Source organism: Monodon monoceros, unplaced genomic scaffold, assembly GCF_005190385.1.
Source record: "Monodon monoceros isolate NGI ecotype Baffin Bay Population unplaced genomic scaffold, NGI_Narwhal_1 Super_Scaffold_4, whole genome shotgun sequence".
Taxonomy (NCBI): Eukaryota; Metazoa; Chordata; class Mammalia; order Artiodactyla; family Monodontidae; genus Monodon; species Monodon monoceros.
In genome coordinates, this window is record NW_021703781.1 from 44,695,143 (window position 1) to 44,718,932 (window position 23,790).

The window sequence follows — 23,790 nt, forward strand, 5'->3', positions numbered from 1 at the left end:
TTGAAAACCAACCAAATAGTGGTGGGCTCTTAAGATCTATGGTTATACCATTTGTTCAGTTCATAGACATCACTGTGTTCTAGGCATTGTTCATATATTAAATCATTTAATCTTTATAACAACCCTATATGATAGGTACTTTTATTAGCCCACTTTTATTATTCAAAATAATATCCAGTAAGTGCAAGTTAAGTCTATTCTGTATTAGCAGTCATATATATATATATATTTTTTTCCCCCACCTCAGTTATTCCTATTTGGTTTAAATTGTCTAAAAAATTATGTCATAAAAATTTTAATGGGAAGCAAAAAAGCCATATGTTAGAAGGGTTTTATTTATTGACATAATTCTTGGCATGAGAAATGTTTGCCTCAAAATTGAGCATTCATAAGTTGCTGACATCAGTTTTGGAAATACCAGTAGATTTTTGTATTGTCTTTTAGAAGTTTTTTAGTTTTAACGTGTGATTAGTAACTTACTTTCATTTGAATATGCTTCCTTTGAAAATTTTATATTTTTACTATTGATTTGGAAGTATAGAAAATCTTAATCTTTTGAGGCAGAATGGTACAAAAAGTTTGGGCTTTAGAGTTACGTACATAATGGGTTTGAATTGTAACTAACTACTTGCTGGCTTTGGGACCAATCTTTTTTGACCCTCAATTTCATCATCTATGAAGTGGTAATGTTACTTCATAGGATTGTTAGGATTAAATGAGAATGTATTTGGCGTACTGTCTGGGACATGTTCTCTGTTTTTCTAATTTATGATGGATGCCAAAGTGTTGGGTAAAATCTCAAACTGTATGAATAGGGAAGTTGGGAGTCTGAGGAAAAATGAAACCTTAAGAAGGCTAAATTCCTAGATTCTATTTAAAGGAAGGATTGGATTATTGCTCTGCAAGAAACTCCCATGTTGATCCTGGCCTTTGACTCCTTATCTGTCTGATTGAATTGAACTTCCTGTCACAGCATCCTTAAAACCAGACCTAATCTCCTGTCAGTCCTGCCACCTTCTCCATAAAGCTTTGTGTGTGAGCTATACTGGACTCCTCACTTTTTCTGAATATTTTATGTATTTCCATGTATCTGCTCTACCCTCTGTTTGAAATGTTGTAATTGTTTTGTTTCTTCTTCTGTTTACTGGTGTATGACCTATTTCTTAAGGATTATCTAACATACTACTACCTACTTTGTGAAGCTGTATCTCTGCCTCTACAGAATTAATCCCTCTTTCTCTGGCTCTTAAAATATCTTGATCTTATGTATATATAATGGGGCCTTTGGCATAGTTGTATGTCTGTGCGTCTGTCTTCCCTGATAGAATAGGAACTCCTAGAGTGCTGTAATCTTTGCTTACTTAGTCTTATGTTCTCATTGCCCCTTGCACAATGTTCAGTGTGTTTTTGAATGTTCAAAATGTGTTTGGACATTATTATTAGTTGCTGACATCAGTTTTGGAAATCTAAATTCAGTCGGCCCCCTCCTAATTAAGTAAATAAAGGAGGGGGCTGACTGAATTTACTTTAATGAGTATATAACATCCCCAGTTATGTGTAGTTACTGATAAGTATTTTTCTTAAGTAAGTTAACCAAGCCCTTTCCAGCCTTATTTACTTTATTAGTTAGTATTCATAGTGCACAGATAAATTTGAGTTTAGTCCTTGTTAAAATGACTGCATTTCAAGGGGCTTTATATTTCTATGCTTTTCTTTCTTTCTTTCTTTTTAAATTTATTGAATGAAGTACAGTGTTTCAGGAGTACAGCAAAGTGATTCGGTTTTATATATATATGATTATAAGAATATATATATTCCTTTCCATTATAGGTTATTCATGATATTGAATATGATTCCCTGTGCTGTGCAGTAGGTCCTTGTTGTTTATCTATTTTATATATAGTAGTGTGTATCTGTTAATCCCAAATTCCTAATTTATCCCTCCCCCCACTTCTATGCTTTTCTATAAGGCTAGAATCTTACTAGCATTCTCACAGAAATTAATGGTTAGGTAAGTTTGTTAGTAGTAATAAAATTTTTTTACATAAAAAAATTTCTGTTGCATTGCTCAGAAAAACTTGGCATTATTTCAATTTATATTTTTTACTAAAGTATATTTATAATTTTTTAGGTAGGAATTCCAGATTTGTGGTAGCTGCCACTGCTTTGGGTTCCCTACTGCTGCCTCATTTTCTTCTGACTGTTATTTCCCATTTTCTTATGTTTCTACTCTATAAGACAGAGTTAAAAAGTAAAGATGATTCATTTTCAGGAATTGTACTGCTTTAGGCTTAATTTGAGCCTCTGTTCTGGTTTTTTTTTTTTTTTTGCGGTACGCGGGCCTCTCACTGTTGTGGCCTCTCCCGTTGCGGAGCACAGGCTCTGGACGCGCAGGCTCAGCGGCCATGGCTCACGGGCCCAGCCGCTCCGCGGCATGTGGGATCTTCCCGGACTGGGGCACGAACCCGTGTCCCCTGCATTGGCAGGCGGACTCTCAACCACTGCGCCACCAGGGGAGCCCTGTTTTGGTTTTTTTTGTGTGTGTGTGTGTGAGTGGATACAATATGCTAAAACATTTTGTTAATTGAATAAGAGCTACATTTTTAAGTGGGGTTACTTATGTTAGAATAATAGATGACAGCTAATATTCGTGATGTTAAAAATGTTAATCCTAACAGTTTTCTTTTGGAGTCTTTATAGTAGAAGAACCCTTTGAGGTTGAGGGTGAATTTATGTATTCTTAAAGTGACAAAAATTGTTCCTGGCCCATAGTAAAAGCTATTTAAGTCTTAGATACTTTTATTATTATACTTTTTCTTTTTAAAGAAATTCAGCATTTAAAAAAACTACATACAAAGCTGATTGTAAGTCATATAGGGAAAGGCAATATTTTGTCAAGACAGTAAATAGATTTGGAGATAATTATAAAACAAACATAATTTTTAAAACCCGTTATAGAGGGCTTCCCTGGTGGCGCAGTGGTTGAGAGTCCACCTGCCGATGCAGGGGACGCGGGTTCATGCCCCGGTCCGGGAAGATCCCACATGCCGCGGAGCGGCTGGGCCCGTGAGCCATGGCTGCTGAGACTGCGTGTCTGGAGCCTGTGCTCCGCCATGGGAGAAGCCACAACAGTGAGAGGCCCGCATACCGCAAAAAGCAAAAAACAAAAAAACAAAAAACCCGTTATAGAAATAGTACAGGTGCATCATACCAAAAATACAGAACAAGCAAAAATGAGAAAAAAAATATATTCCTACCATCTAGAGACTATTACTTTTAGTACTTTAGTTTGTAATCTTTTTGTCTACATAATTTAATTAAGTATACGGGTATACTGTATATGTTTTCTTTTATCAAAATGGTGTCACACTGTACCTTTGCTCTTGAAACCTTTTTTTCAGTCAATAATGTCTACTCTTCCATTTCTGTAAATTTTCATCTCAGCCAATCCTCGGATCATATTAAAATTTCTTAAAATGTCCTTAATGGCTGGTTTGTCTAAAACAGTAACCAGAACAGGATTGTACCAGTGAACTTGACTGTTAGAACACTTATGTCTTTCTAAATCAAGGATAACTACTCATCCCTCCCCTCCTCACCTTTTAAAATGATATTTGACTTTTTAAAAAGATAATTTGAAAGAGACTGCATCATGTCTGGCAGACCTTTTGAATTTGTCCAGTTTATGCTCATAATGTCATTTAGCTTGTTCTATCTCATATAGTGTCTGTAAGTTAAAATTTATATCTCTAAGTGCTTGGTGGATTCGCAGCTTGAAGATGATTTGGCTATCATAGATGATGCTGTGTTCTTCATATTGCAGCACATCAAAAGTTATGTGATCTCTACTTAACTTTCTTGGTAATGCTGAGATTGACCACTGAAATTGGGTGATGACAGTCTTTTCTGCCCATTATTCAATTATATTTGTCTTCTTACATTAGAAGATATTTTGTGCAGTGTTACTTCGGCTCTGTACGAAAGTTCAGGTCCTCATTATCTAATACCTGTTGGTTTAGCACCATTTGTTGATCCTTGCCTAAATCAATAATTTTATTAGGGCTTGCAAAGTTTGATTTTCCTAATTCTGTCTTTTTATGTTTATTAACTGGTATTTTCTGTTGCGTTTGCTTTATGAAATGGAGTTATTTGCCTTCCCTGAAATAGAGTTCCTACAGGAAAAGTAGGATAAATCCTTAATCTCCCCCTTCACCAATTTCAAAGTAAAGAACTATTCCAATAGCCACTTTTATCAAAAGTTATAAATGAAAATAATTTTTTATTTAGTTGCTCGAACTTTTTCTGTTTTGAGTATCTTTATAGACTCACGGATTTTCATTTTATTCAGGATTCTTTAATTTACTACCATTTAAAATTTTTCTTTGATACTCAGTTTGTCACACATTGAGCCATTGTGATATCCTTCATGCTAGCTCCTATGTCTGTTTGATATAGACCACTAATCTCTGTATGCCTTCCTGCTTTTTGGCACAGAAAGATATCCCAGGCTCACCTTGTACCTTCCCTGCTCCAGATCTGACATCAACCAGTTTTTCAAGGAGTTGGTACCCTTTAGTGTATTATGATATTAGGGATGAAATCGGGTTCTAGAAGTGTTTACTACTGCTAAGGTGACATACTTTTAAGCCATTTCTTTGAAAAGACCTAAACAATATAGAGTTCTACAAACATGAGTTCACATTAATATATTCAGTTATTACTTGAGTTCTTGATTTTATAATGGTATCTCTTTTCTCTTACAGTAATAATCATGAATCTTCAAGTCATTAACATAACTTCATTGTTTTTTCCTATAATATAAGGAAAAAAATTGAAGATATCAATACTGATATTATTAGAAATAAACTATCGGTAGAAGTTTAAAATTTCTTTTTAGCTCTCTTCCTTCTTAGAATACTTCCTGCCCAGAAGTACAGTAAAATTAGTGTCCAAATAACCCTTGAAATAAATCCTTTCTCCTGGTTACCAATTTGATATTTAATCAGATTTGTTTCAATGTGTGCTTCCCTCTTTCCCCTCCCCTTCTCTATGAAGCAACCATTTTTGTTAGTTTCTCAGTTATCTTGTGTGTGTGTGTGTGTGTGTGTGTGTGTGTGTTGGAGGGTTCAAATTCAAACAAAAATATGTATAAATATTTTATAAAATATCTCTTTTATACAAAAGGTAACATACTATATACTCTGTTTTGCACATTTTTTTCTTAAAATATTCTGTAGATCTGTCCAAGCAGTACTAGTAATCATAAAGGTAGAACATATAGTAATATAATCTTTTCTTAAATTATAATGATATATCAAAGTGAAAGCTTTTAGTAATTTAATAGTTATTTTTAGATTGAAAATAATACTGAAATAAGCTCAATAGTGTGAATGCAGCAGAAATAAAGAAAAAAATCTTTAAAAGGGCACTGGATTTGGTGAATTTTAAATTGTATTTGGAAGATGAATGGGTCCAAGTAGGTGGGCATAGAGCTTTAGAGATGGTCTTGAGTGGCTTAAGGCAGATTAACTTGGCTGTTTTCTGTGTCAGAAAATCATGAGATTAGAGAGGGTTGATAGAGCTCAAGAAATGAGAGCTAGTATGATGGACAAAATGCATAGAAATGTAGATTATTGGTGCTTTTTTAAGGTTAATCTGATACAAATTTTTGAGGGTAGAAGTTTGTTTTATGCAACTGTAATATATAACATAAGTTAATAGAATGGGCATGCTAAATATTGATTACCTTGTTTGGAAATGAGAATAAGTTTCTACCTCAGTTCAGCATTATCAAGTCATAAATACCACGGGCTAGAAGAGATCATAGTGGTCTTCTCAACCTAACTATTGTGTAGAATAGGAAAGGTTGAGTTGTCCAATTTATACAACTGTTTAGAGGCATAGCCAGTTCTTAAATCTGACTTTGTAACTCTTAATTGTATCTACTTTTCTCTATACCGTAGTACCTTTTACAACCATGAAAAATGAGAAGTTGTACGCTGTTTTTTGTTTTGTTTTTATTTTGAGTTTTGTCCTGATACTTTAGGACTGTAAATATGGAAGTTACCTTTTACCTTAGGTGCATTCTAAATATACTGAGTAGAAGGATTTAAAAATTGTTTTGTCGTATAATTGTTTTGAGGATCTTTTTGGGGATCAGTGTATTTACCTGTATTTCTTAATTACACATGATGGCTTATAAGTAAATACATTTGACAATCTTTTATTAGCGTAGCTTGTAGTGGGGAAAGCTTCTTTTTATAATCAGCTAATGTTTTAAAACATGTACATGTAGTTTGCATTGTTGTGTATTTCAATCAGCTAATGTTTTAAAATGTGTACATGTAGTTTGCATTGTTGTGTATTTCAATCAGCTAATGTTTTAAAATGTGTACATGTAATTTGCATTGTTGCATATTTCCTTAACTTAAGTACTCAGATATTTATCCAAACATTATTGCCATGGGGTTTCCTGCAGAAAGACTTGAAGGCGTATACAGGAACAATATTGATGATGTAGTAAGGTAAGAACTCTTTAATTTTCTGTTTCAAATATTGATGTATATTCGTGTTGTATTTTCATTTAGAAAAGATTTCTAAACCACAGAAAAAGATGTACATTGTGATGTAAACTTTATTTTTATTATGTTGGTGACCTATAACTGCTTTTTTCTTCACGTACCTACTCAGCCTCAATGGGATAAAACTCATTTGATAAGAACTGACCTTTTACATAATCAGGTGTATGTGATATGATTTCATGGACTCCATAAAATGCCCCTCACCAGTTTAATATCTGGATTCCATTACACTATGATTTTTGTCTTTTATTTCACAATTGGGTATTATTCTTAAAATCCTGAGTGGATTTATTCACTTAAATTTATTTATGCTAAGGTGTAGGTACCTGGTACCATGTAATTTTACATAGAGCAGTTTATAATGGGGCATAAGTGTACCAAGGACCTGAAGAAGTATTTGGTACAGGGGATCTAGAAAGGAGTTGCTGGGCATACCAAAGCCTAAGTGTTTGCTTTACAATTTTGCATAATTTTCTAAGTGTAATTATCATTCATTTCTGAACAGTAGTTCTCAAGGCTCATTTAAATAATTTTAAATACATTTATGACCTAAGAGTACGTAATATATTTTATGAGAGAAGGAATTTTTGTCTGCTGTGTAAATAGTCAATATGTTTTCTAATTTCAGAGCAAAAAATATGTATATAAATAAATTAACTGTAAAATGTCAGTCGGAACTTCAATTGGCTTTTAGAAGTTAAAATTTTGGATTATTCCCTGTACTCTCAGAAGTATCTTTTTTGGAGACTTTCAATTTAAATATTTGGTGGTTATGAGAATTAAATGTTATAATGCGCAGGAAAACACTTTGTAAAGCTTTTTGCAGATGTAGAATCCTTTTTAAATAGTTGTCTTAGTATATAAGAGTATCTGTACTCTCACATGAGCTAGGCATAGTTGTTTTACTAAGTGGTTAATTTTTAGTAATTTGCTTTGAGCCAGAGTATATTTACATTTTTGCAGTATTGAGTTGTATCCAATTGGATTTTTGTAATGTTGTGTTCAGAATTAAATTTCAGTATCTACAAAAAACTCCCAGAGTTCTTTGTAGTTTCTGTTACGGTTATAGATGGTACATGAGGCTGTCAGAGGAACTATTTAAGAACTTGAAAATAAGAAATGAATTTGCCTTCTCATAGTTGGGCAGGACACGATGGAAGAATGTGTAATATCGCAGATCCATGGGAGCAACAGCTTGATATGGCTTAGTCAGTGATAATACCCATCTACAGAAAATGCAGTGAATGATAGAAAAAAGAATAAGAGAGGTAAAGTTTGACTCAAGAGATGGAGAATCTGGGAAATGAGCAGTGCAGTCATCAAACATGTGTTTGCTGCTGTGGTGCAGGAGTGTTTATCAGGCCTCTTTATGGCCTAGATGAAACATCTCTGAAGTCCGTCTACTTCACATTACTATAATTCTGTATTCAACCAAGTCAGGTTAATACTTATACGGAAAAGGAGTATGAGTACTCCGAGCATAGGATGCATTTTCTGATCACTGTAAGGATATCCTTGTGATAAATTATCCTAATTTTTACATTGTCCTCTTCTGAATGTGAATTAGTCTCTTTTGACTGAATTTACTGAGGCTGACTGATCATGTTTCAGATTACTGATAAAGTCCAGTTTCTGGTTCTATACGTATGACTATCAGATCTTAGGTTGTAATAACGTCATCAAGCAACTACTGTGCTGGGAAGTATTTTGATCTGTCATCTTCTGACTTCATAACCTCTGCTTTTATGCCTCTGAATTAAGATTCACACATTTAGCTTGTAATCAGGAACAAAGGTTGAAATTTATTCTATCTTCTTTAAAGTTTATTTTATCTAGCTTTTGACTTTTTCAAATGTCACTCTTGAAAAAGAGTTTTATGTGTATGGATTGTTATTTAGCCAGCGGTTACTTTAACCAACTGATCTTGTCACCCCAGTGATAATGGAAATAGCACATAAAAATGAAAAATTATCAGCTGAACATAATAGCTATGCTGTGCTTGTTTTTTTTTAATTTATTTTATTATTGTATTTTATTTATTTATTGTTTCTGGCTGCGTGCGGTCTCCGTTGCTGTGCGCAGGGCTTTCTCTAGTTGCGGCGAGCGGGGGCTTCTCATTGCGGTGGCTTCTCTTGTTGTGGAGCACGGGCTCTAGGTGTGCATGCTTCAGTAGTTGTGGCATGCAGGCTCAGTAGTTGTGGCGCACGGGCTTAGTTGCTCTGCGGCATGTGGGATCTTCCTGGACCAGGGCTTGAACCCGTGTCCCCTGCATTGGCAGGTGGATTCTTAACCACTGAGCCACCAGGGAAGCCCACTGTGCTTGTTTTGTTTTTGTTTGTTTGTTTTGGATTGGTGGATAAATGGCCAGTAAGGCTTTGTTGGCCTCAGTTACCCGCCCCACTTAGTTTATGAGAAAGGATGAACAGTGACCAGGAAGGAAGATGTAGTTTTTCCTATGAAGTAAAATGAAAATAAATAATTCCTAAGTAGATTGCATGTTAGGATTAACCTCTCCATGGAAATGACTGTCTCTAGTACCTAAATAATTGATTTTCTTGAATGGCTTACACTATATTGGAGACACTAGTACTAATCAGTAATGATTCCTTTTTGGTTCAAAGATGATAACATCTCAGTGAAAAATGTATTTTCTTATATCTTTTCTGTTAACAAAAAGAAAACATTGGGATTTAGACATTGGGATGTCTAAAGAATACTTAAAATTACCTTTTCTTCTCTAATTCCTTATTTTCCCTATGATTTTCCCCCCAAGCAGGAAATACTGTACAGAATTCAGACTTGGTTGTTGCTGTACGTCATTGCTTTGAGTAAAATAAAATCAAATTACAAATATCTTCATGCTTAAATTATTTAACTGTTTAGGGATATGGTTTATTATAGCAATGTGAGATTTTATACTTGAGGTACTCAAAGTAATACTTCTGTGACAGATATTTAACTTCTCCTTTCGAAGTTACCTCCTGGGATCAGGAATTTAATGTAAAAAATAAAAAGAGGTGAAAAAGGGAACCAAGTTGACATTTTTTACTATCTTAACTGCAAATGTTTTCTTTAATAAGCGATCAGAATTGACAGGACAGGACAGGGTCATTTCATAGAAGGGAAGTTGAAGAACTAGCTCTTCCCAGATTTTTTTTTCTTCTTAATACTGCCTTCTCTCCCTGTTTTTTCTTGCCACTAAATTCTTGCTGTGACCAGCTGGTAATATGAAACAATGTTTTATTCAGATGATTGATTATTCTTTGATATGTATATTAATCGTGTGTGTGTGTGTGTGTGTGTGTGTGTGTGTATTAATCTTATCCCTCAGGCTAATATTGAAGTTATCTAATTTACATGTTATCTGGTATAAATCTAGGCAGTCTTTAACAAATTGATGCTTCATATGTTTAACAGACATAGCTTGAGAACTGTTCGGTACCTAATAAATCAGGAAAGTTTAGGTTTAATAGAGGTGAACTGGCTTTCTTACTGCAGAACCTTTAATGTGCTATTACTCATTGTAAATCTCCAAAGAATGAAATTTTAATATGTTGCTTTCCTTTTTTTTTTTCTTTTCTTTCCATTTCTCTTCCTCTCCCTCCTTTCCCCCTTCTCTCTCTCTTTTCTTTTGTAGTATAGTAAATAGCATCTCTCTAGTGCTAATAGTGTTCCATGGAGCACAATTTGGGAAATGTTGAAAAAAGATGTATATAACAATATTTTCCTCTAGTTTGTCAGTAGGAAATAATTTACTTCCTCCTCTTTTATTGGAAAGATTTTAGATGTGGGAAGATTTCTGTATTTATTATGAGGAAATGCTTAGAGCTCAGTCTCCTGATATTTAGTGATTTTTGAAAAAAGCCTTTATTCATTGTCTTGTATACTATCAGCTTTTTTACCCATATATAAGCAGCTGTATTATAGATTCAAAAGTCCATCTTCCCCTTTCCTGTTTTATACATTTTCTTCCCGAAGAAAAATTTCAGATATTCTTTTCTTGGGCTTCTCTGGTGGCGCAGTGGTTGAGAGTCCGCCTGCCGATGCAGGGGACACGGGTTCGTGCCCCCGTCCGGGAAGATCCCACATGCCGCGGAGCGGCTGGGCGCGTGAGCCATGGCCACTGAGCCTGCTCGTCCAGAGCCTGTGCTCCGCAACGGGAGAGGCCACAACAGTGAGAGGCCCGCGTACCACCAAACAAACAAACAAAAAAAACTTCTCTTAATCACATGCTGATCTCTCAATCAACCTTAATTTTATGTTGATTTTCAATAAAAAAGGTGTTTGTCATCTCAACATTACCATTATTGGTTATTCAGTGAAAAAGAGTTGAAAAGAGATTATTTAGAGGAAAGCTTCAAAATAATTTAGAGGAAAGGATATCAGTTCCCTCTCCCTTTCCAACAGCTTTCGACTAATTCCCTCATATAGCCTCTCTGTTTCCTGCTTCCTTTTTTTTATTGAGGTGTAAATCCCATAACATAAAATTAACCACTTTAAAGTATACAATTCACTTACATTTAGTACCCTCACAATGTTTTGTAACCACCACCTTTGTCAAGTTCCAAAACATTTTTTATCACCCCAGGAGAAAACCCTGTCCCCATTTGCTGCCTCCCATTTCTTTTGTTAGTCTTTTTTTTTTTTTTGCCATTCGCGGGTCTCTCACTGTTGTGGCCCCTCCCGCTGCGGAGCACAGGCTCCGGACGCGCAGGCTCAGCGGCCATGGTTCACGGGCCCAGCCGCTCCGCGGCATGTGGGATCTTTCCAGACCAGGGCACGAACCTGTGTCCCCTGCATCGGCAGGCGGACTCTCAACCACTGCGCTACCAGGGAAGCCCTGTTAGTTTTATTCTTTACAAATAGTGAAGCCGTGAAGGATTTGACAATGATTAAATTATCTGCACCAATTCAATTTTTGATATTTTAATAATAGGTAACATTTACATTTATTATATACATGTGTTACTGTTGTATAAGCAGTTTACATGCGTCATCTTATTAAATTGCTACAGTAAACCGATCACCATTTCATAGATGGTTTAAAAGAAGCTAACTTCCCCAAGTGCCACACCTGGTAAGAACTGAGGCTGAGGATTGAGTCCAGGTCTGTCAGATTACAAAGCTGATTTCCTTAATAACCATAAAATCCTGTATATCAGAGGACAAAAACTGGAAACTCTTGGGCTCATCTAGCTTGTTGATGTCCTTTGTTTGGCCTAACACAGTGTTGGTCCCCACACAGTGTGGAAAATCATCAAAGAAAATCGTTTCTGGTATTATACCAGACATTTCTTTAGGATTTGAGTCTCCAGATTGAAAAGACCTATATAGTGCCAAGCACAATAAATGAAAACAGGCCAATACCAGGCAAATTATTTTGAAATTAAAAATACCAAGAATAATGAGAATTTCTCAGAAGCTTTCAGGATCATTTAGAAAGGATTAGGAATATCAGTGGCATCTAACTTCTCAGCAGTAGAATTAAAGATAGAAGATGGAGGAACAGCACTTCAGATGTTCTGCAGTCAGCCTAGAATTCTGTGTCTAGCCAAACCATCAATCAAGTGCAAGAGTAGGAAAAAAAGACACTCAAGGACTAAAAACAATTTGTCCTTGTAACATATCTTAGGAGATTACTAGAAGATGTGCCCTAGCAAAACAGGGAAATAAACCATGGAAGAAAAGAAAAGGGCTTCGATAAACAGAGAATACAACTCAGAAACAACAAAGGAAAGTCCCAGGGTGACAACGGTGCCACAAAGCTGAAGAGTAACCAGTAGTGATTAGAGCAGTAGGACAGGGGGCTGCAGGGAAATAAATTATAGGTGGATATTGAAATATTTAGGAGAAAATATAATAGATTCTTAGGAAATTAGGTGAGTTAGAAACAGGAAGCAATTTAAATTTAATATCTGTTGATTTATTTAACCCAAAATTGTGATGTTGCCATTTGAAGGGGATTAAGAGAAGTGAAATATTTGTGTTGGGGGTACTACTGGTTTTTGTAAGCCTCCTCTAACATGGCAGAAAATATGTAGGTAATTGATAAATCTAAAAAAGCATTATTATGTAGAAATGCTGAATTAAATACCAGGGAAAGGAATTCCAGTACTTGAGGGTAGTTGCTTTGGGGGGAAAAAATATGGGTTTGAGGATGAAAAGAGATGGAAATGAGTAATTTTTTTTTATTGTGGTATAATATATATAAGGTAATTTCATTTTAACCATTTTTAAGTGTACAGTTTCAGTAACATTAAGTATATTCACTTTCTTGTGCAACTATCACTGCTATCCATCTCTAAAACTATTTTATCATTCCATACTGAAATGTTGTACTCTTTAAACAGTAACTCCCCATTCCCCCTACTCCCAGCCCCTGGAAACCACTGTTCTGTTTTCTGTTTCTATATGTTTGACCATTCTAGATACCTTAGATAAGTGGAGTCATTTAATATTTATCTTTTTGTGACTTATTTCACTTAGTGTAATGTCTTTAAGGTTCACCCATATTGTGGTATGTGTCATTGTATGTGTATACCACAATCTGTTTATCCATTCATCTGTTGATGGACACTTGGGTTGCTTCCACCTTTTAACTATTGTAGATAATGTTGGTATGAGCATGGGTCTACCAGTATGTGTTCAAGTCTCTGCTTTGAATTTGTTTAGGTATACACCCAGAAGTGGGATTGCTGGGTCAAATGGTCATTCCACGCTTAATTTTTTGAGGAACTATCATATTGTTTTCTACTGTGGCTGTATCATTTTACATTCCTACCAGCAATGTACAGATGTTCCAATTTCTCCACATCCTCGTTGCCAACACTGCTATTTTCTGGGCTTTCTGGGGTTTTTTTGTTTGGTTGGTTGTTTCTTTTGGATGATAGCCATCCAAATGGGTGTAAAGTGGTATCTCATTGTGGTTTTGATTTGCATTTCCTTAATGATAAATGATGTTGAGCATCTTTTCATGTGCTTATTGACCATTTTTATATCTTCTTTGGAGATATATCTATTTAAGTCCTTTGCCTGTTTATGAGTTGGATGGTTTGTTTTTTTGTTGTTGAGTTTTGTATATTCTGGATATTAATCCTTTATTAGATATGTGATTTGCAAATGTTTTCTTCCATCCTATGGGTTGCCTTTTTACTATGTTGCTTTTGTCCTTTGATACATAAAAGTTTCAAATTTTGATGCAGTTCAGTGTATCTACTTTTTGTTGCCTGTGTCTTTGGTGTTGCATCCCAGAAATCATTGCTAAATCCAATGTCATGAGCTTTTCCCCTGTCTTTCCTTTTAAGAGTTTTATAGTTTTAGGTCTTTAATTTAGGTCTTTGATCAATTTTGAGTTAATTTTTGTATATGATGTAAGATAAAAGTCCAGCTTAATGCTTTGGCAAGTGGATATCCACGTTTCCCAGCACCATTTATTGAAAAGACTCTCCTTTCTCTATTGAATAATTTTGGCACACTAGTCAAAAATCATTTGACCATATATACAAGGTTTTATTTCTGAGCTCTGTATTCTATTCCATTGGTGTATGTCTGTCTTTATGCCAGTACCATACTGTAGCTTTGTACAAAGTAAATTTTGAAATCAGGAATTGTGAGTCCTACAACGTTGTTCTTCTATTTCAAGGTTGTTTTGGCAATTTAGGGTCCTGTGAGAATCCATATGAATTTTAGGATGGAATTTTCTATTCATGCAAAAGAAAATAGTTGTTGAGATTTTGATAGGAATTGCATTAATCTATAGATTGCATAGTATGGTATGAAATCTTAACGATATTCAAGTCTTCTAATCCAGGAACATGAGATATCTTTCTGTTTATTTAGGTCTTCTTTAATTTTTTTTAACAGTGTTTTGTAGCTTTTTGTGTACAAGTATTTCAACTCCTTGCTTAAGATAATTCCTAGATATTTTATCCTTTTTGATGCTATTGTAAATAGAATTGTTTTCTTAATTTTCCTTTTTGGATTGTTCATTGTTATTGTATAAAAATGCAACTGATTTTTGCATGTTAATTTTGTATGCTGCTACTTTGCTGAATTTGTTTATTCTAACAATTTTTTGTGGCATCTTAAAAGTTTTCTATATATAAGATCATGTCATCTGCAAACATAATTTTACTTCTTTCTTTCTAATTTGGATGCCTTTTTTTCTTCTTCTTGCCTAATTACTCTGGCTTGAACATTCAGTACTATGTTTGAATGGAAGTGGCGAAAACAGGCCTCCTGCCTTGTTATTTACTTTAGAGGAAAAACTTTGTCTTTTACCATAGCATATCATATTAGCTGTGGAGTGTTGTTGTTTTTTTTAATAGACTTTATTTTTTAGAGCCATATTACATTTGCAGCTATATTGAGCAGAAGGTACAGAGATTTCCCATATACCCCCTGCTGTTCATGCATAGCTTCCTCATTATCGATGTCCCCAACCAGAGTGGTACATTTGTTAAAATTGATGAACCTACACTGATACATCTTTATCATGTGAAGTCCATAGTTTACATTAGGGCTTGCTCTTGGTATTATACAGTCCGTGGGTATGGACAAATTTATCATTATAAATATATATCCACTATTATAGTATCATACAGAGTAGCTTTACTGCCCTAAAAGTGGTCTGTGCTTTGGCTATTCATCCCTCTTTCTCCCCAGCCTCTGGCAACCACTGATATTTTTACGGTCTCCACTGTAAAGCTTCTGTTTGACTTTTCCAGAATGTAGTATAGGTAGAATTATTCAGTATGTAGCATACAGAAACTCTCTTCGTATTCAATATGGCAGTATATGAAAACTCCACAGCACGCTGTGTACAACTACTTTGGGAAGACAGTTGGTGCTTTCTTACAAAACCACACCTACTCCATACAGTCAAGCAATGCACCCCTTTGGCTGTTTACCCGAAGGAGTTGAAGACTAATGTTCACACAGAAAGACTTAGTGTTCATCCTTTTCATGGATGTCATACTTCTTAAATGCCTGGCTCCCAAAAGAAGAAAAGGGAAAAAAAAATAGGCTCTGGATCTCTAAATCCCCTGGAAGCCATTTCAATTGTTGGGAATTGCAACAATGGCAGCCTGCTTCTGTGTCTGCACATCCATAATCGTAATCAGAAGCAGCAGTCAAGGATCAAGACACAGATCTCTGATATTTGGAGGACAAGTCCCACAAGCTCCATCAGGCTACTCTAGGAATACATCCATGGCTGCCTGCTGGGAGGGGATGAGGGGTGGATAGCTGCTACCACACCAAGAGTTGAAATTGAAATTAACTGTGATTTACTGTCCAGGCCTTCTCCTGGAAGCTGCAAGCTTTTGAATAGACTCCAGAGTTCCAAAATAGTTACATCAGACAGATTATGCCAGTACAATTTTTGTCTAGGTGGGGAGATGCATTCCTAGTGCTTCCTATTCTGCCATCTTCACTCAAGTAATTTTTTATTACAAACTTTTTATATCTCTTGGAATATATATGTTTATATATTATTTTGACAAAAATAATTTTAAAAATTTTGCACATTGGAAGCTTATTTAGAACTATCTCATAGGAATTCTTTGAGGAAAGGAAAGACTTAAAAAATAAGACAGTGTTTATTCTCACAACTGTCTTTAATGAATTCAGATTTTATATATATCTGAAATTATTTGAAATAAGGTATAGAAATTAGATTTGAATTCAAGATTTTTTAAGTTTTGAGGGTATTACCTCTCTGCTCTTGTCTAAGTTCTTATTCTCAACTTTCCAAGTATCCACAGTTAAATTTTCCCATTTCCCTTTGGAAAGTGCTGTTTTCTTGCTTTTTTCCGCCTTTCCATTGTATCAGACTTATAAGGCAGTGAGCCAATTGTGGGCATGAAATCCTTGGGAGGAGAGAGGAGGAAGTGGGAGGGACAGTCATGCTGAATGTTTCCCTAAGTAATATTCAAGTTCTTTGAGAGAACTTACCCTCCCTCCTTTTAAAAAAAAAAATGCTGTGATGTTTTCTTTTAAATAGATTGTTTATTCTCCTGCCTGTCTCATTGTTGCCCACAGTGCTAGAGAAGAAATTACAGTAAAGTTCAAATATTAAAGGGAGCACACAAAAAAGTATGTGTATGATTTCACCAACCCTCATTAAAAAAAAAAAGAAAAGAAATCTATAGGAAAATAAAAGAAAGAAGTCAGGGTTCTTGGTTGCACATGACAAAAAGTAACTCTAATTAGCTTAATTAGAAGACAATTTTTTGAAAAATATTAGATAGCTCATAGCTAGAGAACCAGACTTTGAAGATTTTCAGAAGCTAAGAGAAGCAGGGCATAGTCAAGAGGTTATAATAAGAGTATCCTATGCTGAGGACATTGCTGCTTGGATATTTGCTGTCCCAGATACTGCCACCATGACTGGATATTGGTGGCTGTGCTCATAAACTTTAAGTTCCTCTGGAGATCTCTCTGAATAATCTCTGACTCCTCCGCACCTTGCTCTCACTACCGGGATTCAGTGTTCAGAACACGAGGACATAACTGATCTTAGACGTTGTACATGTGATGCGAGCAAGATGCGGAAGGGTGTATTTGCTTCTCATCTCTTGAAATTCTCCAAAATGGAATGGTTTTGGATGCTCAGCAGCCTAGAGATGGCAAATATCCCCTACAGATTTCTCCTATTTTACACGTCCCATCCTCAGACCCTCTTCCCAAAGATATCTACAATTAAAAGTTTCACATATTCTTTAAAAAATTGTTTTCATCTTATACTCACTTTTTAAAGGATTACAAATGAGAACATACTGCATATTCTTTTTTCATTTAACATACTCAGGAATTTTCCATATTGGTGTGGAGATATAATTGATTATTTTATTGGTTGTCTTTTATTCCATTTTATGATCATACCATAATAAACAGCCTGCCCAGATACATTTTTTAGGGTATTTCCAGTTATTGCTATTGAAAACAGTGCTCTGATGAAAAGCTTCACACATTTATCTTGGTGTCCTTTTGCAAGTACTTATAATCCTTAAGGTAAATTCTTTGCAGTGGGTCCAGTGGGTCCATGGTTTAAACTAAAAAATGGTATCATTTTATATTCTCACCAACATGTATGATTCTTTCCCCTCTCACAGTCTTGGTGAACTGAATATTATGAAACTTAAAACTTTTTACTATTTGTTGTAATTCGATTTTTGATTGCATTTCTTTTCGAGGTTAAACAACTTGGTGATCTTTATTGGTCTTAACAGATTTTTCCTTGGTTTGTTTGTGTATACCACCCTATTGTTATTATTTTTCTTAATGATTTTTATGAACTTTTTGAAAATTAGCAAATTAGTGGTACCGTTTCTTCAGACCATTTTTATAATGCTATGCCACTCTTGCCATTTGAATTTTACAACTACAAGATTCAGATGAAGCAGTGATAAAGAGCTTAGTGGATTATTTCTGTTTGAATTATTTATTGTTAACTGTCTTCTCTACTAATATGTATAATCATAAAATATCAGAGATTTTTGTTGATAAGCTGTTTGTTAAGAAATGTTCTTTAAGAGATAGCCTTGCTTAAATTGCAAATAAAAAATGCTTTTAATCCAGAGAAACATCATGTACCAATCACTCTTGAGTTATTGAATCAGAGCAATATTCTCTTGGACAGTGAAGATAGAAGTGAAAAGGAGATTTAGGAGTTCCTGCTTTTTTTCTACCTCTAGCGTTATACAGCTGTCTACCTCATGGAATTCTACCTTATTTATTGTTCTTTTTTTAGTCTAAACATTGCCCCGCACTCCAAGCCTTTTCTTTTGTCTTTTCCATTTTTATGTTCCTTTATATATGCTACTCTTTTATGTTCATCTATAACTATTTCCCTCCTTTTTTCTGGCGATATGTATTTATTTGTTTGTTTATTTTTAAAATAACGTTGTGGGTAAATTCTCTGCAGCTATGTTTATTGGTCTTAGATAATTTCTGTTTTTCCTCTTTTGTCTTTTTTAAACTAGAGTCATTTGTAATTGTTTATACAGAATTTTAGTTTTTAAAGCCTCTCTATGGTCTTTCCTTTTAGATATTGAGTTATGAATTCATAGCCTGTTATTTAAATGAAGCTTTTGAAATCCGTTTTACTGATCTGTATCATATCTAACTATGCCAGTATTTCCTTCCTCGTCTGACGTAAATTCTAAAATTATATGAACACTTTCTCCCTGTTTCCTGGCATTTCCACTCAAACTTGTTCCTCATTCTTGGTTAGAAATGTGTCCAAATTGTAGTTCCCTTCTTTATTAGTCTACTGATAAAAGAAAATTAATAAAAAAATACCAAGAATTTGTTAGAAAATTGCATATAGTTGAAAATACCTTTTTCAGTGGATATTTTGACAGTTGTGAAGTCCCCAGTTATTACTGTATCTTTCTTCTGTTTCAATTTTATTCTCTATCCCAAGAATATACCCATTTCTGTTTCCTTTCTAAGAAGCATGTGCATTGTATTCCAGTGGATTTTTTCATAGATACATCTTTTAGACTTATGCTATCCAATATGGTAGCCACTAGCCACATGTAGCTAATTATGATTAAATTTACATTCATTAAAAATAAATTTACTCATTCATTTTCCTTTGCACCAGTCACATTTCAAGTGCTCAGTAGCTACACGTGGCTAGTGTCTACTGTGTTGGACAGCACAGATATAGAACATTTCCATCATTGTGGAAAGTTCTATTGGACTATTAATCTAGACAGTGCCATTTTGCTTTTCATTCTAAAAAGTTCTAATTCCTGAAGATGATGTGCTCCTTCTATTGCTATGTCTGCTATTAATCAAAATAAATTTGAGATTTTTTGAGGTGGGTTGCATTTTATAAATTGATGCTTATAATCATATTACTCTTAAAAACCAATTTTTTAAGGTATAATTTATATGCAACATGTACCTTTTTTAAGTGTACACTTCACTGAGTTTTGACATATATATGCCCGTGTAAACATCACCACAATCAAGATTTAGAACATTTCTATTACCATAAAAAGTTTCTTAATGCCCCTTTGCAATCAGTCCCCAGCCCTGGTTCCAGGCAATCTCTAAATTTGTCTTCTCTCACTGTAGATAAGTTTTGCCTGTTCTAGAATTTTATATAAATGTAGTCATATAGTATGTACTGTTTTGTGTCTGGCTTCTTTCTTTTAGCATAATAGTTTTGAAATTCATCCCTGTTGTTGCTTTTATTAGTAATTTGGTTCTTTTTATTGCTGAGTGGTATTCCATTTTATGGATATGATATAATTTATTTATCCATTCCCTTGTGATGGATATTCAGGTTCTTTTCAGTTTGGGTCTATTATGAACAAAGCCGCTGTGAGTATTCATGGACAAGACTTTTGTGGACATATATTTTCATTTCTGTTGGCTACCCATGAGTAGAATTGCTGGGTCATATAATGTAAATCAATGGAGCAAAATAGAGATTCCAGAAAAACTCACATATACATTAATTGACAAAGACTTATTAACAAATGAAGCTGGAACAACTGTAAGTCAGTATGAAAAGTAAAATGAGCCTTTCTCATCATACAGGCATACCTCATTTTGTTATGCTTCACTTTATTGCACTTCACAAATACTGAATTTTTTTTTTTTTTTTTTTTTTTTTACAAATGGAAGGTTTATGGCAGCCCTGAGTTGTCAAGTGATGTTTAGCATTTTTTAGCAATAAGGTATTTTTAAGTTAAGGTAGGTACATTGTTTTTTTAGACATAATGCTGTTATTGCACACTTAATAGACTATAGTATAGTGCAAACATAACTTTTATATATGCACTGGGATACCAGAAATTTCATGTGATTTGCTTTGTTGCTATATCTGCTTTATTTTAGTCATCTAGAACCAAACTCAAAATATCTCTGAGGTATGCCTGTACACATAAATTAACTTAAAATGGATTATAGATGGAAACATAAAAGAAAATGTAAAACTATAAAACTTCTAGATAAAAACACCAAAGAAGAAAATCTTTGTGACTTTTTGTTTAGTCAAAGATTTCTTAGTACATACAAAATTAACCGTCTAAGAAAAAATTGACAAAGTGAACTTCATCAACATTAAATACTTCTATTTTTTGAAAGACACCATTAGTGAATAAAAAAGCAGCCACAGTCTGGGAGGAATATTTGCAGTGCATATATCTGACAAAGGACTTGAATTCAACACAGTATAAAGATGCTGTTACAAATTCATAAGAGGACAACCCCATAAAGGGCAAAAGATCTGAACAGAAACTTTTTAAAAGAAGATTTATAAATGATCAATAAGCATATGAAAAATTCAAACTCAATCATCAGGAAAATGAAAATTAAAATGCAGTGAGATCCTATTTCATATTTAATGGGATGGCTAAAACTTAAAGGGCTAATGGGTTGGCAAGGATGTAGATCAACTGGAACTCTCATCCATGTAAAAGCACAAAATGATACAACTTCTTCAGAGAAATGTTTGGTGGTTTCTTATTCATAATATTTTTAATAGCCTTCTGAATTTTTTTCAGTGGGTTATAGATTACTTACTACACTGTTTATTTCTTTTCCTTCTAATTTTATACCTCTTTAGATAGAATAGATTTTCTTTGGTTCTGGGGATTACTACCTTTCACCTGAATATAATATAAAGCTCTTATTTTTGCTCTTCTATTTAACTTGAGATAATGTAGGAGAAAGTACTACTGTGCAGGCAAGAGTGAAAAGTACATTTTCAACAAGATACTTTCCTTGTGTCCGATATATGACTGATTTTAATTCTGACAACCTGAAGATGACTAGAAGAAAATAGTCAAGGGCTAGAATATTTGCAGTTTGCCTGTGTTAATGGGATTAAGGCAGATATAATTTATGTGTTAAAAAGAAAAACAACAATCCAATTTCATGTTTTAGTAGTAGCAGTAGTAATTGTAGGTATATTAGGGTTCTAAGGGCAAATGTTGATTCAACATGGATACAGCAGATGAATTAAAAATGGTTACCAAATAGTGACTCACCTACAGAAAAATGTAGCAAATAAGTAATTATTTTTCTTTTTAGCCTATTTCTGAATTAGTAAGAGCTATCTAGTGTTCTTAGGCTATTTTCTGAATGGGATACCTTGAAAGGGGGTTTGCTGATGGGTTTTTCTCAAGCTGCTAGGAGCAATTGTTATTATGATTGTGGTTGTTCCTACTTGGAGTTTTGTTACCAATGTATCCACAGTAGTGCTTGTCACATTGCAGGTGTTCAATAAATATTTGTTGGATGAATTTTTATCAGTTCCCAGCTCTAATAATATAGACCTTAATATCAGTAAGTACTGGCACCAAGCAGAAATATACCAGTTCACCTTTAAAAAACAGAATGACTCTCAGGCCTTACAGTAAGACTTCAGTTTAATGCAGTGGAGTATATTTAGTTTGTCAACATAAAGCCTTTCGGTGAAAAGAAGGATTGGTTAGCTATTGAAACATGGAAAAAGCACTGCCAAGAGAAAGGAAGCTTTAGCCAATGAACTTTAGATATTTTTGGCAAAACCATTCCTTTTGTGGAGATGGAAACATCAGAATATCTTAGTCTATTAAAAATTGCTTCATTTAACTAACTTCTCTTGTTTGATTCCACATTTATTCAGCAACATTCTGATTTCAATTCTCAGGTCTGCTTATGGTGAGATATGGTCATAAAGATATGAATAATTTAGTTCTTATGGCAGTTGGATTTTTCAGTAAATTAGTATATTGCCATTATGATCATTGTGATATTTATACATCAGTCATATGATATGGGTTTTAATTTGTCCCTGGGGAGGGGGGGGAAAACCCACTCAATATACTAACAGGATCAAGTCTAACCCTGAAAGGTAGAGAGTTAGACTCTGGACCACCAGTAACTTCAAAGTAATAACTGAGTTTCTTATGCCTTCTAAGAGTCAGTATAAAGCTTATCTTGCAACCTAGATTTTTTCTCCTCTACTACAATGAGTTCAGTAGCATGGTGTTAATGTATAGAGCATCTAGATTGAGTTTTGCATTTGATTTATGTAATCTTGTCTTGCTTCTTCAGAGTTGAGCATTGCATAGTATATTAATTTGTAGAGTGTGACAACTTGTGTAGCAAGTATATGTAAACATTTATATGTACTATATTTCATGAAGAAATATGAAGGTCAGTTTTGAACTTGCTTTGTAATCACTGACTTTTTTTTTTGGCTGAGTTGGGTCTTTGTTGCTGCGTGCAGGCTTTCTCTAGTTGCAGCGAGTGGGAGCTGCTCTTCATTGTGGTGTGCGAGCTTCTCATTGCGGTGGCTTATCTTGTTGTGGAGCATGGGCTCTAGGTGTGCAGGCTTCAGTAGCTGTGACTCGCAGGCTCAGTAGTTGTGGTGCACGGGCTTAGTTTCTCCACGGCATGTGGGTTCTTCCCAGACCAGGGATCGAACCCGTGTCCCCTGCACTGGCAGGCGGATTCTTAACAACGAGCCACCATGGAAATCCCCAATCACCAACTTGCTTAATTGGAGTGTTTAGTCCATTTATATTTAATATAATGATTAATATGTTTTATTTAAGACCAACATCTTTCTATTTGTGTTTAGTTGTTCATTCATTCCTGTTTCACTCTCATTCTCTCCATTCCTCTTTTTCTGTCCTCTTTGGGGTTAATAGAATATTTTCAGGTATTCAATTTAAATTCTTCTATTGACTTTTTATTTGTATGTATAAATATATATATATATTTAGAGTTTGTTCTAGGTATTATAGAACACATTCTTAGCTTATTACAGTTCCCATTAAAATATAAGAGCCCTACAACAGTAAAATTCTGCTTGCCTCAATTTTTTGGTATGATTTTATATCTATGTATTTAATAAACCCCAGAATACAGTGTTATTTTATTTGCTTTAAACAGTCAGTTGTCTTTCAGTGGAATCAAGAGAAGAAAAAGATGTCCTTTTATATTTATTCCTATATTTACTATTTCTGATGCTTTTTGTTTCTTTCTGTAGACTCACTTTTCATCTGGAATTAGTTCCCTTCAGCCTGTGGGCAAGTCTGCTGGCGACAGATCCTCTCAGCTTCTGTTGATTGTTTTTGAAGGGCATTTTGCTGGATATAGACTTCTGGGATGGCTTTTTTTTTTTTGCTTTTCAGCACTTCATTAGATCTGATGAGAAGTCAGCCATTATTCAGACTGGTATTCTCCTATACATAAT

General features: G+C 34.5%; 1 protein-coding gene across 1 annotated transcript in view; it reads left to right on the forward strand.

Annotated features, from left to right (window-relative positions):
• Window positions 1–23,790, forward strand: part of PTEN (phosphatase and tensin homolog) — an 89,681-nt gene that overhangs the window by 20,048 nt on the left and 45,843 nt on the right. The window contains exon 2 of the mRNA XM_029244893.1: window positions 6,440–6,524. Coding sequence (XP_029100726.1) covers window positions 6,440–6,524 — 85 coding nt within the window. The remainder of the gene's footprint in view (window positions 1–6,439; window positions 6,525–23,790) is intronic.